Genomic DNA, 17645 nt, shown 5'->3' with positions numbered 1-17645 from the left:
TATGATTATAGTCCCTTGGATCTGTAAGGAAAAGGAAACTGACAATTATTTATAATAGACAATGTTTGGTGCCCAATAGTTTTACAGCTTTGCAGCCTTCAGTCTCTTTGTTATGCCAGGATCTGCTGATTCTGTGTTTGAATCCCAAATTATGACTTGGTTTGCCAGCACCATGCCTGTGTTCTTGGCATACACCTGCATCACCTTGAGTGTCACACTCACATAACAGACCGGTGTTAGATGGGAAATCCTAACAACTATTGTGTAGTATAGTTTATTGACATCATCATGGGGTCATCTTTCCTGAAAGTACTATATCCCTAATGACAGATACAAGGTTGGGAGAATTTAGAATTTAGTTGAGAACACAATAGAACAGATATCATCTGATAATGAGAAAAATGACAAAGTACAATATTGACTATTATGTGTTTCGCCATCCCTCCAGAACACCCTGCCAGTGAAACTCTTCTCCATTGACCGAGTTTTCCGCAACGAGAACCTGGACGCCACCCACCTGGCCGAGTTTCACCAGATAGAGGGCGTGGTGGCCGACAGAGGACTCACACCCGGGGACCTGATGGGAATAATACACGCCTTCTTCCTCAAGCTGGGTAAGTGTCTCGTTCAGTACCTGTAGTCAGTTCACTTCTTAGCCTGTTACAGTGAGATGATAACTGACAAATGTGATAGCTGATAACAAATGATGTCATGAACAATTAAATTGATTGCTTGTCCTTGTGTGATTCTAGGTCGTGCGGCTTGTTGCTTGATGACTGTTTTGGTTTGTAACTTGATGACCCCCTACCTCCCCAGAACAAAATAGGTGACGCCCCACCTTTAAATCACCCCGCCTCTCAGCCCACCATGTATTATGAACAGTCCCTAAGTGACAGTGTAGGAGGCAGATGTTTATTGGGGGTCAAGCTTATTTCTCATTTTGTTTTACAGGTATCACGAAACTGCGTTTCAAGCCAGCATACAACCCCTACACAGAGCCCAGCATGGAGATCTTCAGCTACCATGAAGGTAACGCCACCCTGAAACAATACTTCAGTGTAAAACTAACATTTCTCTTACCATAATGCTTTTATAGTTTTGTTTGTAACACAACAGATAATAAAGTGCCAACACTTCTTTATATTCATGTATTGTCTCTAATCTCTTTCGTGCTTGACACCCTGTACATGTCATACCATCAATCCCTACCAAGCACTGGTAAGATAATGATTACATCTGTTCTACGTCACACATTACAGCTATAGTGATTTGAGATTTTGTGATGTCTTGTAGATAATTTCCATGGTTACCGATGTATTGTGTACAGTGTTAAATTGCTGACTGGGACCACGGAGGTCTAGGCTTGGACACACGGCATTTACAAGTGAGAGAACCCCATGGCCTTGAAACTAGACAGACACATATGCTGAGTGTTGCTTGTTCTGTTTTTGTTAGGCTTGGAGAAGTGGGTGGAGATCGGCAACTCGGGGGTGTTCAGACCGGAGATGCTGCTGCCGATGGGGCTGCCTCCTGATGTCTCCGTCATCGCCTGGGGACTGTCTCTAGAAAGGTAAACAGTGGTGTACTGATATCTTGAAGTTGTCGCTGGGATACAACAATTGTACAAGAGGACAGTTTGAAGGCCGTGTCTCCGTGATGGCTTGTCAGGCTCAGTGTTCAGCATGGTTCTGGTTAATTTGACTTTCTTGCTTGGACAATATATGGATGTACAGCTTCTTTATTACATACCGGGTATCCATATATTGTCATCCTTCCTTATTGATCCTACTTCTAAATGCCTCTCAAAGAAGTTCATTGGATCTTGCTGTCATAAATAATCCTAATTGTTATGATTAACAATGAACATATTTGTTCCAGACCAACAATGATAAAGTATGGCATCAACAACATCCGTGATCTGATTGGACCACGAGTGAATCTTCAGATGGTTCACGACAACCCAATGTGCCGACTAGAGAAATCTCGGACGGCATCCTAGATCACAATGTAATCTATTTAAATCACTTTGGCTGTGCCAATTTTCTGACCCTTATTTGGGGGGCCAGTGTCGGATATCATGGTAAACTTCATCACTTCAGCACCTCGGAGAACACATGAAATCTTTATGTCAATAAAATCTATGCTTCTATGACTAAAGTGTCCTAGTGTTTGTTGATGAATACTTAGCGGCGGTTTAGCTCTGTAATAATTCTCACTAAAAGGATATGTTAATATGTGGAACAATGAGCTGTCATGAACCATTTCACCGATTTTTGTACCTTAAGTCATTAAATGGCCTGGTTACAAGCACAGACTGCTGGGAACCAAATTGGCGATGACCGCCCAAGAACAGTGAATTCTAGCGTTGTCATCCATCAATGTCAGATGATTGGAAAGAGGATGGTTATCAAAATGAGGCTTGATGGCGGTATCCAGTACTTCCTGTTGATATGTTGACCATCGAGTGACCCAGTTAAAGTAAAGAGATCCATCTCCAGCCATAAAAAAACCCAACTCCACACCCTAACTGAGCCACCACCAAGGCTTCGCTGTATAGATCATCTCCAGGTGATATGCTTCCTTACAATGTCTCCATATGCGACAATGGGAGTTGGCAACGCATAGAAGATAGCGACCTTCTCTCACCAATGAACTCTACACCATCTGGTCAAGGTTTTCTCGGAGCCTGTGCCCCCCAGATGTTCCTGCATGTGCCTGTCTGTGAGAAATGGTTGTCAGATTGGAAGACATTTCCTCTGACCAGCAGCCTCTTTCTGATGGTCTGCCAGGCCCTGGACTAACATTTACTTTACCAGTGACCACTTGCAAGTCAACAAATAAGTGTGTGATTAATGTTCAAGTTAACAGCTATTTCAAGACACGACATCCCTGTGTCATGCCTCATAATAACCAACCATCATGTACTTTCTGAAAGTCTTTCCATGTCGAGAAAAGTTCAGTTTTAGTACTGTCATCTGCTAAACCAGTGCACATACTGCAAATATCAAATTTTATACCTCAATGTGCTCGGCGCATTCACAGCAAATGAACTATTGTGTTAATTGTGTTAAGCATGTTTCACACATGAGCATTCCTACGCTAAGGTATGATTGCCTGTATTTATATAATGGCAGAAGCAACTTAACAACTCAACAGAGGATGAAAATATGATCCACTATACTATATGCCATAGCTCCTATAGTTGTCCACTGACAACACAGTCGGGAACAAAAATAAACCTAATATAGCTATTGTGTATATACATCTGATTTGTGCCAGAACTGGTGGACACCCTGTCAGTTGTTGTACTACTCACCACAGCCACATGTTGTATGGTAGTTATGGTAAGCTTAAATACAGGCAGTAAATCATATGTACAGTACACGTGCAGGTAGCCGAGAGCCGCGATGCGGTCCTATACAGTCACATTACGACCCTGCACTGTATAGGACCGCATCGCGGCTCTCGGCTAACGTGCAGGCAAAGTTAAACTTAAAAATGATGTCAAACCCCATTTCATCTCACCTCACCAATTCTAATGCTTGAAAACAGAAACTGTTTAACTCTCTTCTCTTATACCAAAATAAGGTTTAATTTGCGTTTTCAAATTTTACAATCAGTTTTGACGTACACATGACTGACGTACTGACATCGAGTTTGCTGTAGAGCGTAGGGTTCACTACGCCCTTTATTCAACGCGCTGTACGGAGTTTGTAATACGGAAGTTGGAGAAGAGTCGTTCCCCTTTGAAAACGCTTTCCTTAGAAACAGCGAGTGGTAAGACACGTAGATGATCCAAGCTCGCTTTTCTACATTCATTTTGAATAAACACAAGTAAATGTTTCACAATCTAATTAACATTTTGGTGATACATTATACATGCACCAGTTATGTGTGCTTAATCGAAATACAATCAAGCTATTATTATGATACTTGTAGTCATGATAAGACGCACCTGCACTTTCGTGGGTATCGGTATCCCTTACTCAAAACAAATGGCAGTGAAAGGCTACTGAGGAATACGGTTTAGCTTTCTATTGCTGCCTCAAGGTGTTTTCAGTCCTTCTGGATATGTTGTTATATAGTCTAGTGAATGAGTGAGTTTAGTTTTACGCCGCACTCAGCAATATTCCAGCTATGGCGGCGTCTAGTGAATGACAGTATGGTACATATCAATGAATACCCTGTATCCAACAATAAAGTTCTGCTGTGTGTTTTTCTGTACCAATCACTAGAAAAAAGTTGTTTAAGAAACTATCATGCTCTATGTCATCTTTACAGGAGGCATAACAGTAGGAGGAACAGCACTTTTGTAGATTATTGGCATTAAAATAAAATTTCAACTTCAATTTCATAAATAATTCTTTCACTTAAGTAAGATCAGATAAATGAAGGGAAAGCTAAAAGCCAATTAAAAAGATGTACAGAGACCATTGATTCAGCTGTCAACTTTGTTGTCTCTGTGTGGCATAAAGAACGGTACACCATGGGTCAGAATATCCTCATGATAAAACCTTTCACATGTGTAAGAAGCCATAAATTTTCCATATTAGGACGCAATGAATTATTTTTTAGGTGTTAACCCAAGTATTTTAAGGTGAGGATGGAGATATATATATATATAAGGTTCTTTCAAAAGCATCTTCATACAAGGCATTTGTAGACAAATGAATTTTAGGTTGGAGTGTGTGTGTGATTGTATTCATCATGTAAAGAAAGAGGGGAGGACATAGTTGTCTTCACCAGTAGGTACAGCCAGTAATGCTGTGTAAGATTCATAAAACTCTGATAAGCTGTTATTTTGTGAAAACAAGCTGGTGCTACAACTGTGTTTCAGATGTTCAACATGGAGGACACACACACTCCCAAGTAACACTTGGTGCCTGAGAAGAATGTGAGGCGGTGCTGCAGTATTAGTGTAGAGACCTGTGATTCCTTAGAGAATAATGGGGACGTATTTAACACCTGAGTTTGTTGAACGCCGCATCTCACGGCTGACAACAGTGCCAGATGGGTGGAACGCATCAACTAATCGCACACTGTACCAGCTTGACTTGAAGATGTGCCAGGTGAAGTCCCTCGTCTTCAGCTTTGAATGGGGCAAGGAAAGGTAACTCTTCACAGCGATGTGTTTCAGTGTATCATGTAGATCAATTTCTGATCTGTAAACTGTTAAACCGGCAGAAGGCAGTACTTGTCTAAGTCTTAAAGCAGCTATCTTGTTAGTGAGTTCTCACAATGCTTAACAATATAATAACATTACCAGTGATAGGGAATGTTCTTGTGGTCACTGGTTCGTTATGAAAAAATAAATGACTAATTTGACATAAATGCTGTTGCCTTTCAGATCGTTAGCAGTGAGAAGTTTTGTTTGATGTTTAATGCTACACTCAGCAAAATTCCAGCTATATTGCGGCAGTTAGTAAAGAATTAAGTCTGAACCAGACAATGCAGCGATCAAACACAGTTGAATATGATGACATGTGTCAACCAAGTCAGCGAAACTGACCACCTGATCCTGCTAGTTAACTCTTACGACAAGAATGGATTGCTGAAGACCAATTCTAACCCAGAAAGCCCAAATATATTGTAGATGTTGGCACATGAAACCCACATCAATCAAACCAACAATCACTAAATTAGATTCTGTTCCACTTTCTGCTGTCTGCCACCAGATAAAACACACAGTATACAGTGGAAACACTTTTCTTCTTCGTCATATTTTCGTCCATGCTATTGTATTATATGCTGCTTAGTTAAGTAGGAAAATAAGATACAGAACATGGCATGTTTCTGTTGTTGACATACCGGTACATTATGATTTGAACCCAACTCACTCACTCACTTCCTTGGTGTATCATATGAAAATTTGTGGAATTCAGTTGTATGTAATATGTCTGATATTAATTATGTATTAACATAATAAAACCCACAATAATTGATTGAAGTCTGAACTAATTAATTCTCACCCAGGTCACATTAATGCTGTTTAGAAATATCTGCTTCAAAAAGTTGTCAGTGTTCATTCTTATCTACAGAGAGGGCTTCCTGCCGAGGCAACCCTCTGTCCTTGACGCTCCAGAACGTATCCTCCGTCTGGATGTGAGTCTCAACGAGCTAGGCTTCCTTCCCCACGACAGTCTCCTCCCCTTCCGTAACCTCCGCGAGCTGGATGCATCGCTCAATAAACTCAAGAAGTAGGTGGCCTTTGTTGCTGTTTGTTTACAACTAAACAGGATATAGAAATATTGTTTTTGTTCACAAGTGTGCAGAATGATCTGCTACTGAGTTGCCATCTTTAGGGGTAGAAGTGGTTGTCCTCAGGAAGTGTCAGCCACATGTCCTGAAGTTTGCCTGTTTGGATCCCAGCTGAGAGGGAGAGAATGTTACCTGTTGTTGATATTCATACATTTACCAGTTTAATGTCTTGTTTTGTGGCCTGTCCCTATGACCAGTAATGACCACAGTACACACTGTTTGACGACGCTGTATGACCCCCCTCCATGCCAACACTGTATGACAGCTGCATGCCAACACTGTATGACCACCCTCCATGCCAACACTAGACCACCTTGTAACACTGTATGACCACCCTGCATGCCAACATTGTATGATGATCACCACTGCATGCCAACACGGTATGATCACCCTGCATGCCAACACTGTATGATCACCCTGCATGCCAACACTATGATCACCTGCATGCCAACACTGTATGATCACCTGCATGCCAACACTGCACCCTGCATGCCACACAGTATGATCACCCTGTATGACATGCCAACCCTGTATGATCACCCTGCATGCCAACACTGTATGATCACCCTCCATGCCAACTGTATGATCACCCTCCATGCCAACACTGTATGATCACCCTCCCTGTATGATGCCAACACTGTATGATCACCCATGCCAACATGTATGACCAATACTGTATGATCACCCTGCCAACATGCCAATACTGTATGATCACCCTGCCAACACGGTATGCCAACACTGTATGATCATGCCACACCTGCATGCTAAACACTGTATGATCACCTGCATGCCAATACTGTATGATCACCCTGCATGCCAACACTGTATGATCACCCTGCATGCCAACCACTGCATGATCAACACTGTATGATCACCTGCATGCCAACACGGTGCCAACCCTGTATGATCACCCTGCATGCCAACATTGTATGATCACCCTGCATGCCAACACTGTGCCAACACTGTATGATCACCCTGCATGCCAACACTGTATGATCACCCTACATGCTAATACTGTATGATCACCCTGCATGCCAATACTGTATGATCACCCTGCATGCCAACACTGTATGATCACCCTGCATGCCAACACTGTATGATCACCCTGCATTGCTGCATGCCAACACTGTATGATCACCCTGCATGCCAACACTGTATGACCACCCTGCATGCCAACACTGTATGATCACCCTGCATGCCAACACTGTATGACCACCCTGCATGCCAATACTGTATGATCACCCTGCATGCTAATACTGTATGATCACCCTGCATGCCAACACTGTATGATCACCCTGCATGCCAACACTGTATGATCACCCTGCATGCCAACACGGTATGCCAACATATTGAACTAAGACCATGTGCCTCATAGATTTCAGTAACATAAAGTATCCTGACTGAATCCACACCAGTTATGCATACTGTTGCTATATTGAAAAACACAATGCATTTGTCATTGCTAGGTTATCTCCCTTTGATTGGATTGTGATTGAAGATATAGCAGTTTAATCTACTTTACATAGATCAAGTTGATGGAAACACTTGCCTATAATGGAACCATACAACCATGTTACATTTTAATTAATCATTTGTGGAAGTGAATTAAGGGACTGTTCGTAATTAATGTGTGTGCATGCGACTGCATGGCATGCGTGCATTTGCTTGTGTGTGTGTCATGCATCTACATAAAAATCATTATCGCCCACCTAGCCCTATATTATGAACAGTCCCTAAACATATATATTATATTTGCCAATCAGACACCAATTGTGGTAAAGGTACTTTGCGTACAGTACGTGAGCAAATGTCCAGAGTAGAAATTATTCCAGTTGTTACACTTGCTGATTATGATGGAGTATTGGGTTCAGAACCATTTCCTTCCTCTCAGTATCAGGCCATGCATGGTTCGCACAAAGTTTATGCATGAGATTAGACAGGCAAGTTTCAAGCAGCTTCATTGTTGGGCTGATTAAAGACAGACACACGGAACTCAGACAACACACCACGGCAGATTTATTCAAAGTGATGTCAGACCGAGACTGTCTGGAATGTTGATACATATGACATGATACAAAATAGAATGTACGAATAAAGTCTTCAAAAGCTGAACTATAGATATTTAAGCCTGTGTATGTTTTCAGCTTCCAGGGCATTGAGGTGCTGCATCATTTGTTCAGCCTTAATCTGGCCCACAATGCATTGCGGCACATTGATGGACTGACAACAAGTTCGTCTCTAGTCGAAATCGATTTGAGTATGAATGAAATTCGAGACATTTCAAGCTTGCCAAGTCTCATCAACCTACGGATTCTAAACCTCAGCAGTAACAAAGTAAGTTACTTGGATCCTGAAGATAAGCAGTGAGAGTGAGTGAGTGAGGGGAGCTGAGAAGCTGGGTGGATGGGTAACCTCAATAAGACTGAAACATTTTTGCTGTACATTTTCATGTACTACCATACTAAGACAGTGGCCTGTGAGTATTGAAGCAGGGTGCTTAATATAGTGTTTACGGTATATGGATTTCAAACTCTGTGTATAAAAATCCACCTCAGCAGTATGAACGTGAGCAACTCAAATCCAAACCTCAGTCCTAATGTAACCATCTTCATCCTCATCATGGTCCTGTTGCAGCTGATTAGCTTGGAGGGACTGTCATCTTTACCCAAGTTGGAAGAGCTCAATGTTCAGAGAAATCAGTTGGTAAATATAAAGATGATTTTGTTAAAGGTCACATGCAACCAAAAAATCATACATAATTAAAACACAATTATCACTTATTCATGGCATATAGTATACATTGCTGATTATGAAAAAACATATAAACAAAATTATAAGCGTACAATCGCAAATCAAAAGTGCAATATTTTGTACTTGGGTTTACTTCCCATGAAACGAAGCAGCCGGGACACCGAACCCAGTCAGAGCAGGTGGGTGTGCACTCAAGTGTAACGGCTGGTTCACTTGCAGATGCCCTCATGGCTCATTGTGTGTGTATATATATAGAGAGATGTTGGGTTTTGTAAATACATGCTCATTTTTTGTGTAAAACATTTTGCAATCGACAGACATCATAACATGTCATGTGTACAAGTATCACACCTGCCTGTCTGTGTAATGACATAATGTGACAGAGACCGAACTCGGGCCATAAATCAATGCGTTTTGCTTATGGTGTATAGCCTGATAGGTGTTAAGTTCAAATTGCATGTGGTCAGTGATCGAAGTTGTGTATTGAATATTGTCATTAGCAGACAGGCAGGCAGACACATAGGTGCCAATAAAACGGACATTGAGTTTTGTCTGTGACAACGACATAGCTATATCACAGTTAGAAATTCTGTAAACGCTAAATAATGACATTGCTTTTAAGTATCGAAGTGAGAAAGTGACTCAGTAAGAAGAATGTGTGGTGAAATAGACAAATGAAATAATATAAACAGTTAAATCGGTAATCTACTGTCATAACATATAAAAAGCTCGCACCTGTGAAATATCAACAAAACATTAGAAAAATAGCTCACACCGAATATTCACCGGATAACCTGCTTCCAGGCTGCGGGAACCTATTTCACTGCGCATGTGTTATGAGCGCAGCGCAGCCCAGCTGTTGAAACCACTTTTCCCGCAAGCTCTGGGGGAAAATTAGTGAATCGTTTGAACTCCGATTTCGTGTGTTTTTTTTCATCGCGTTATTTTTCAACTTTATAAGTTGAATTTGCATTTTGATGATTTGTTTCGGTAAGTCCATACCGAAAGGTATCAGAATCTGCAAAGTTGTGTTTTACGTTGCATGTGACCTTTAAAAAAACTGAAAATGGCATTTCACTTTATACCTGTGTCACTGATTACTTGACGCACCTGTGTCACTGATTACTTGACGCACCTGTGTCACTGATTACTTGACACACCTGTGTCACTGATTACTTGACACACCTGTGTCACTGATTACTTGACACACCTGTGTCACTGATTACTTGACACACCTGTGTCACTGATTACTTGACACACCTGTGTCACTGATTACTTGACACACCTGTGTCACTGATTACTTGACACACCTGTGTCACTGATTACTTGACACACCTGTGTCACTGATTACTTGACACACCTGTGTCACTGATTACTTGACACACCTGTGTCTGATGTATTTACTTAAGTCTCAGTTTCACTTGATTCCAGTGAAAAGCTTGCTGTGAGATTCAAAGAGTGAAAATCTAATTGCATCGTTGGTTGTCTGAGCCAGTGTTATTCCAGCACATTAGCCCATCACCCTCTTCGTATGAGATTGAATAAAGCATCATATGTATATGGAATCTTTTAAATGCTAGTGTAATGAACCAACACAAAATCATTGTGCTGATTTTGTTTGTTAAGCCAGCTGTATACTGATACTGTAATCCCGCCCCTCCAGGTGAGTATAGTGCCGATCACCAGCTGTCTCCATCTTCGGATGCTCAACGCTGCCGAGAACGAGCTGAAGGAACTGGACAGTGTCACTGCCGTCCTTCAGAAGATGACATGGCTGCGGGTCCTCAGTTTACATGTGAGTCAGACTGGTGCTTAGTTTACATGTGAGTCAGACTAGTGTTCAGTTTACATGTGAGTCAGACTGGTGTTTAGTTTACATGTGAGTCAGACTAGTGTTCGGTTTACATGTGAGTCAGACTAGAGGTCAGTTTACATTTGAGTCAGACTAGAGGTCAGTTTACATGTGAGTCAGACTTGTGTTCAGTTTACATGTGAGTCAGACTAGAGGTCAGTTTACATGTGAGTCAGACTTGTGCTAAGTTTATATGTCAGTCTTACGAGTGGTCAGTTTTACTTGTGAGTCAGACTTGTGCTTAGTTTACATGTGAGTCAGACTAGAGGTCAGTTTACATGCGAGTCTTACTAGAGGTCAGTTTACATGTGAGTCAGATTAGTGGTCAGTTTACATGTGAGTCAGACTAGAGGTCAGTTCACATGCGAGTCTTACTAGTGGTCAGTTTACATGTGAGTCAGGCTAGAGGTCAGTTTACATGTGAGTCAGATTAGTGGTCAGTTTACATGTGAGTCAGACTCGTGGTCAGTTTACATGTGAGTCAGACTAGAGGTCAGTTTACATTTGAGTCAGACTAGAGGTCAGTTTACATGTGAGTCAGACTTGTGCTAAGTTTACATGTGAGTCAAACTAATGGTCAGTCTACATGTGAGTCAGACTTGTGCTAAGTTTACATGTCAGTCTTACTAGTGGTCAGTTTACATGTGAGTCAGATTGGTGGTCAGTTTACATGTGAGTCAAACAACACAGACAGACAAACAAAAACCTGTTATATCTTATGTCACTATTGAACCCTTCCAGTCTGAGACCCTGCTCTCTCCCCCAGATCACTGGATGATAGGGGAACTTTACCATCATGTTCACTTTGTGTGTTTCAGGGAAACCCAATAGATCGAGAACACAACTACCAGACTGACATCATCCGAGCTGCAAATGTCATGACCCTCGACAACATCAGTGTCCGACCGTTGCCAAGGAGAGGTGTACGTGGTTTTTGTATTGAGAAAAGATGACTATAAGATGCGATATATGTCTGTTTTCATTCCCAGTGATGAACCCCAGTTTGAAAGGACAAATATATTTGAAAATGTCCATTTGTCCCTGGTGTACATTATACAGTATGAATCTTCCCTGTAGAGGAGACACTGCCATGGAGTCATGTCCTGGTGTACATTATACAGCATGGATCTTCCCTGTAGAGGAGACACTGCCATGGAGTCATGTCCTGGTGTACATTATACAGCATGGATCTTCCCTGTAGAGGAGACACTGCCATGGAGTCATGTCCTGGTGTACATTATACAGCATGGATCTTCCCTGTAGAGGAGACACTGCCATGGAGTCATGTCCTGGTGTACATTATACAGCATGGATCTTCCTGTAGAGGAGACACTGCCATGGAGTCATGTCCTGGTGTACATTATACAGCATGAATCTTCCCTGTAGAGGAGACACTGCCATGGATTCATGTCCTGGTGTACATTATACAGCATGAATCTTCCTGTAGAGGAGACACTGCCATGGAGTCATGTCCTGGGTGTACATTATACAGCATGGATCTTCCCTGTAGAGGAGACACTGCCATGGAGTCATGTCCTGGTGTACATTATACAGCATGGATCTTCCCTGCAGAGGAGACACTGCCATGGAGTCATGTCCTGGTGTACATTATACAGCATGGATCTTCCTGTAGAGGAGACACTGCCATGGAGTCATGTCCTGGTGTACATTATACAGCATGAATCTTCCCTGTAGAGGAGACACTGCTATGGATTCATGTCCTGGTGTACATTATACAGCATGGATCTTCCCTGTAGAGGAGACACTACCATGGAGTCATGTCCTGGTGTACATTATACAGCATGAATCTTCCCTGTAGAGGAGACACTGCCATGGAGTCATGTCCTGGTGTACATTATACAGCATGGATCCTCCCTGTAGAGGAGACACTGCCATGGAGTCTTGTCCTGGTGTACATTATACAGCATGAATCTTCCCTGTAGAGGAGACACTGCCATGGATTCATGTCCTGGTGTACATTATACAGCATGGATCCTCCCTGTAGAGGAGACACTGCCATGGATTCATGTCCTGGTGTACATTATACAGCATGGATCTTCCCTGTAGAGGAGACACTACCATGGAGTCATGTCCTGGTGTACATTATACAGCATGGATCTTCCCTGTAGAGGAGACACTGCCATGAATTCATGTCCTGGTGTACATTATACAGCATGAATCTTCCCTGTAGAGGAGACACTGCCATGAATTCATGTCCTGGTGTACATTATACAGCATGAATCTTCCCTGTAGAGGAGACACTGCCATGGAGTCATGTCCTGGTGTACATTATACAGCATGAATCTTCCCTGTAGAGGAGACACTGCCATGGAGTCATGTCCTGGTGTACATTATACAGCATGAATCTTCCCTGTAGAGGAGACACTGCCATAAATTCATGTCCTGGTGTACATTATACAGCATGAATCTTCCCTGTAGAGGAGACACTGCCATGGATTCATGTCCTGGTGTACATTATACAGCATGGATCTTCCCTGTAGAGGAGACACTGCCATGGAGTCATGTCCTGGTGTACATTATACAGCATGGATCTTCCCTGTAGAGGAGACACTGCCATGAATTCATGTCCTGGTGTACATTATACAGCATGAATCTTCCCTGTAGAGGAGACACTGCCATGGATTCATGTCCTGGTGTACATTATACAGCATGGATGATGTCTTCCCTGTAGAGGAGACACCGCCATGGATTCATGTCCTGGTGTACATTATACAGCATGGATCTTCCCTGTAGAGGAGACACCGCCATGGATTCATGTCCTGGTGTACATTATACAGCATGGATCTTTCCTGTAGAGGAGACACTACCATGGAGTCATGTCCTGGTGTACATTATACAGCATGAATCTTCCCTGTAGAGGAGACACTGCCATGGAGTCATGTCCTGGTGTACATTATACAGCATGGATCTTCCTGTAGAGGAGACACTGCCATGGATTCATGTCCTGGTGTACATTATACAGCATGGATCTTCCCTGTAGAGGAGACACTGCCATGGAGTCATGTCCTGGTGTACATTATACAGCATGAATCTTCCCTGTAGAGGAGACACTGCCATGGATTCATGTCCTGGTGTACATTATACAGCATGGATCTTCCCTGTAGAGGAGACACTGCCATGAATTCATGTCCTGGTGTACATTATACAGCATGAATCTTCCCTGTAGAGGAGACACTGCCATGGAGTCATGTCCTGGTGTACATTATACAGCATGAATCTTCCCTGTAGAGGAGACACTGCCATGGATTCATGTCCTGGTGTACATTATACAGCATGGATCTTCCCTGTAGAGGAGACACTGCCATGGAGTCATGTCCTGGTGTACATTATACAGCATGAATCTTCCCAGTAGAGGAGACACTGCCATGGAGTCATGTCCTGGGTGCCGTTCCACTAACCGATCTTAGCCCTATGCCAATCGTAAACCCCTAAAATCCCAATCTTAGTGTGACGCTATTTATCGGCATACCGCTCCACTCAAGCAATCTTACCTAAGTCAATCGTAAAGTTAAGATTCAAAGTCTAAGTTGCTCATGACCAACTTAGGATAGCTAAAATCAATCGTGAGAGAAACCAAAATGGTGGCTTTCCTATTCTATGTGAAAAAATAAGAGCGAAAGCATTTAACCGCGGAGCGCGCCCCTAAAGTCCCCCCATGAAATGAATTTGTATATTTCTGTGATGTAAACAAACACTGCGCTGAACAAGCCTTTTACAAATGTCAGGCCAGTCTGACCACTGTCGCCATGGGGAACACAACCGAAGCGAAGTCGGTGTAACACATTTGTACAACAATATTGCAACGCCATGGTTAAGAATAGGGACAGCCGTGAAGTGAACAATGTTCTGAAGCAAAGATACAAATATGCTTGATTTCACTGCGCATATTTGGTGGGGGATTCTGAAGGCAGGCGTGTTATTCAAGACCACTGACAGATTCTACATAATGCTATAGCCTCGTCAATGCCTTGTTTATTCTGATTGACAAGGTTCAGGCACATATTAAAAGCTCTGACACAATTGACAGACTTAAAACCTGTTCTCAGGATATTACTTATAATCTCGGCTGTAAATATTCTCGCGTAAATTATAGATCTGTACACAGCGCTTTGAGCATGCCCACTGATGTGGAATAGGCGCACTATAAATATGCAATTATTATTATTATATTATGCTTGATACCCAGCGTTTCACGCGACTTGCACCTGAAACCAAGGTGCTTAGTACCCTTAATATTTTGCTCTAGGTTTTTCTCCACGCTTACACTTGGTTGGAAAAATACCCATGAAGGACCGTTAGAATATTGAACTTCAATAATTAACCCATGCCTGTCGAAGAGGCCACTAACGGGATCGGGTGGTCAGGCTCAAGCTGACTTGGTTGACACATGTCATCGGTTCCAAACTGCGCAGATCGACGCGCATGCTGTTGATCACTGGATTGTTTGGTCCAGACTCGATATTATATAGCTAAGATACGCTACGCTTACTAACATGAAAGCTCATGTTAGTGAACGCTATGCATCTTAGCTAGATTATTTTACAGACCGCCATATAGCTGGACTATTGCTGAGTGCGGCGTAAATCTAAACTCACTCACTCACTCAGTTGGTTCGTAAACTACTTTCTATCATTTGCTAGACTATGCAAAGGGAGATAACGCTGCCTCGCATTCCTCTATCTCTCGCATACGAAAGAGTCTCGATCTCTAAGCTTGGATCGGATCGTGGAAGATCGACCCGCCACGATCGGCCTAAGATCGGTTAGTGGAACGGGTGTAACTTTGAGCTAAGGCGATTGTAAAATTGGCGTAACTTGCTAAGATTGATCTTAGTTAAGATCGGTTAGTGGAACGGCACCCTGGTGTACATTATACAGCATGGATCTTCCCTGTAGAGGAGACACTGCCATGGAGTCATGTCCTGGTGTACATTATACAGCATGGATCTTCCCTGTAGAGGAGACACTGCCATGGAGTCATGTCCTGGTGTACATTATACAGCATGAATCTTCCCTGTAGAGGAGACACTGCCATGGATTCATGTCCTGGTGTACATTATACAGCATGGATGATGTCTTCCCTGTAGAGGAGACACTGCCATGAATTCATGTCCTGGTGTACATTATACAGCATGAATCTTCCCTGTAGAGCAGACACTGCCATGGAGTCATGTCCTGGTGTACATTATACAGCATGGATGATGTCTTCCCTGTAGAGGAGACACTGCCATGGATTCATGTCCTGGTGTACATTATACAGCATGGATCTTCCCTGTAGAGGAGACACTGCCATGGAGTCATGTCCTGGTGTACATTATACAGCATGGATGATGTCTTCCCTGTAGAGGAGACACTGCCATGGATTCATGTCCTGGTGTACATTATACAGCATGGATGATGTCTTCCCTGTAGAGGAGACACTGCCATGAATTCATGTCCTGAGAATTCCATGGAGTCAACACATGCGGTAATCCGCAGTTTTTCCACAGAAATTACCGCATGCAAATGCCGCAACTTTGCCACACATGCGGAGTATTGGGACGCGGCATTTATGTGGAATTTTAGCGGCATGAAAACAGAAACAAATTAACATGAGGCCCTAATGCCACAAATCTACCACAAAAATGCCGCAAATCTACCACAAAAATGCCGCAAATCTACCACAAAAATGCCGCAGATATTCCGCACGAATTTACCGCAGAAAATCCGCAAGTTTACCGCAGAAATGCCGCATGACTTTCTTTAACTGTAGAAAATCCGCAAGTTTACCGCAGAAATGCCGCATGACTGTAACTGTAGAAAATCCGCAAGTTTACCGCAGAAATGCCGCATGAGTAGGTGCTGATTTGCCGCATATTTTCCACAGAAAAGCCGCAAGTTTACCGCATGACTATTTGCAGTAGAAAATCGGACGCGAGTGATTGTTGCTGAAATACCGCAATCTTACCATACTCATTACAAGTAACACTGTAGACAAAAAAGCAACAGGTTACACGAAACAATTCATGAAACAATTCATGTAGGTGTAACATTTAGGTATAAAGGGTTAGGGTCCCTTAAACAACAAATGAATCCAGCACAAAAAAGGCAAAAACTGTCATTTAAGAATTTAAGAAATTTTTATTTGTAAACAATGTAAAAAAAAAACCAATGTAAAGAAAGCAGAAAATATTAACAATTTATCACATTTAAATATAAACTAAGTAAAAAAAGGATACAGGTCTCAGAGCAAGCCTAGACAAATCACTCATCAGTTGTCTCCAGGAATCTTGATGGTTTGAGCAGGTCTGCCAGTTTTCGGTGGACATCAGCTTCAGTGCAGCGACCAGGAAAGCACTTCAAAATGATCCCTATTGAACGAAAAGAAGGAAGAAAAAGTGAAACTCAAGCCATGGAATATGAGTTCTGATCCCTTTTTCAAATTTCTATAATTGTAAAAAATGTGTGTTTTTTCAGCTCAACAAATCAATGTTGTTATGGACAATTAACAAGTGTCAGAAAACATATTTTTCTTCAAAATAACACCTGTATCAACGTGTGCAATGTGTTTTGGTTTGTAGGAATACCATGTTTTAAACACCTCCTAACCACCCCTCAAATCATGGTTGGCCCTCCCAGCTTTATGTTTTAACTGTTGCATTATTATCAACAGGTAATTACATTGAAGTTATGGTTTCATTCATTTTTATTTACTCACCAACTAATGCCTCCTTTTTGGTCTGATCAATGGCAGGTTTCCCTCTTGTGCCTGACGCGCGCTCCTC

At 42.2% G+C, this 17645-nt stretch overlaps 2 protein-coding genes across 2 annotated transcripts; both read left to right on the top strand.

Moving 5' to 3' along the window:
- Positions 1 to 448: 448 nt before the first annotated feature.
- On the top strand, positions 449 to 2152 carry LOC124275103 (phenylalanine--tRNA ligase alpha subunit-like; the record flags this gene model as incomplete). The annotated part of the gene is made up of 4 exons (XM_046710591.1): positions 449 to 614; positions 952 to 1029; positions 1456 to 1570; positions 1879 to 2152. Coding segments are annotated over 4 exons (480 nt in total), but the record flags the coding sequence as incomplete, so codon positions are not given.
- A 1530-nt stretch (positions 2153 to 3682) lies between these two features.
- LOC124275098 (protein phosphatase 1 regulatory subunit 7-like) lies at positions 3683 to 11872 on the top strand. The gene is made up of 7 exons (XM_046710586.1): positions 3683 to 3777; positions 4838 to 5110; positions 6039 to 6197; positions 8403 to 8592; positions 8893 to 8961; positions 10673 to 10804; positions 11680 to 11872. Exons 2-7 carry the CDS (start codon positions 4947 to 4949, stop codon positions 11812 to 11814), a joined length of 849 nt encoding a protein of 282 aa, XP_046566542.1. The 5' UTR covers positions 3683 to 3777; positions 4838 to 4946; the 3' UTR covers positions 11815 to 11872.
- Positions 11873 to 17645: the final 5773 nt, after the last annotated feature.

This window comes from Haliotis rubra, unplaced genomic scaffold, assembly GCF_003918875.1.
Source record: "Haliotis rubra isolate DU_JTF1 unplaced genomic scaffold, ASM391887v1 Scf1982, whole genome shotgun sequence".
In the NCBI taxonomy this organism is placed as follows: domain Eukaryota; kingdom Metazoa; phylum Mollusca; class Gastropoda; order Lepetellida; family Haliotidae; genus Haliotis; species Haliotis rubra.
The sequence above is the reverse complement of the archived record's forward strand: the minus strand, read 5'-3'. Positions and strand labels throughout refer to the sequence as shown.

What these genes read in the sequence shown, in the direction of transcription:
- LOC124275098 (XM_046710586.1), top strand. Translation starts at nt 4,947, where the DNA reads ATGGGGACGTATTTAACACCTGAGTTTGTTGAACGCCGCATCTCACGG. An exon ending in TTTGAATGGGGCAAGGAAAG is followed by an intron (nt 5,111 to 6,038) that starts GTAACTCTTCAC and finishes TCTTATCTACAG; the next exon opens with AGAGGGCTTCCTGCCGAGGC. An exon ending in TAAACCTCAGCAGTAACAAA is followed by an intron (nt 8,593 to 8,892) that starts GTAAGTTACTTG and finishes GTCCTGTTGCAG; the next exon opens with CTGATTAGCTTGGAGGGACT.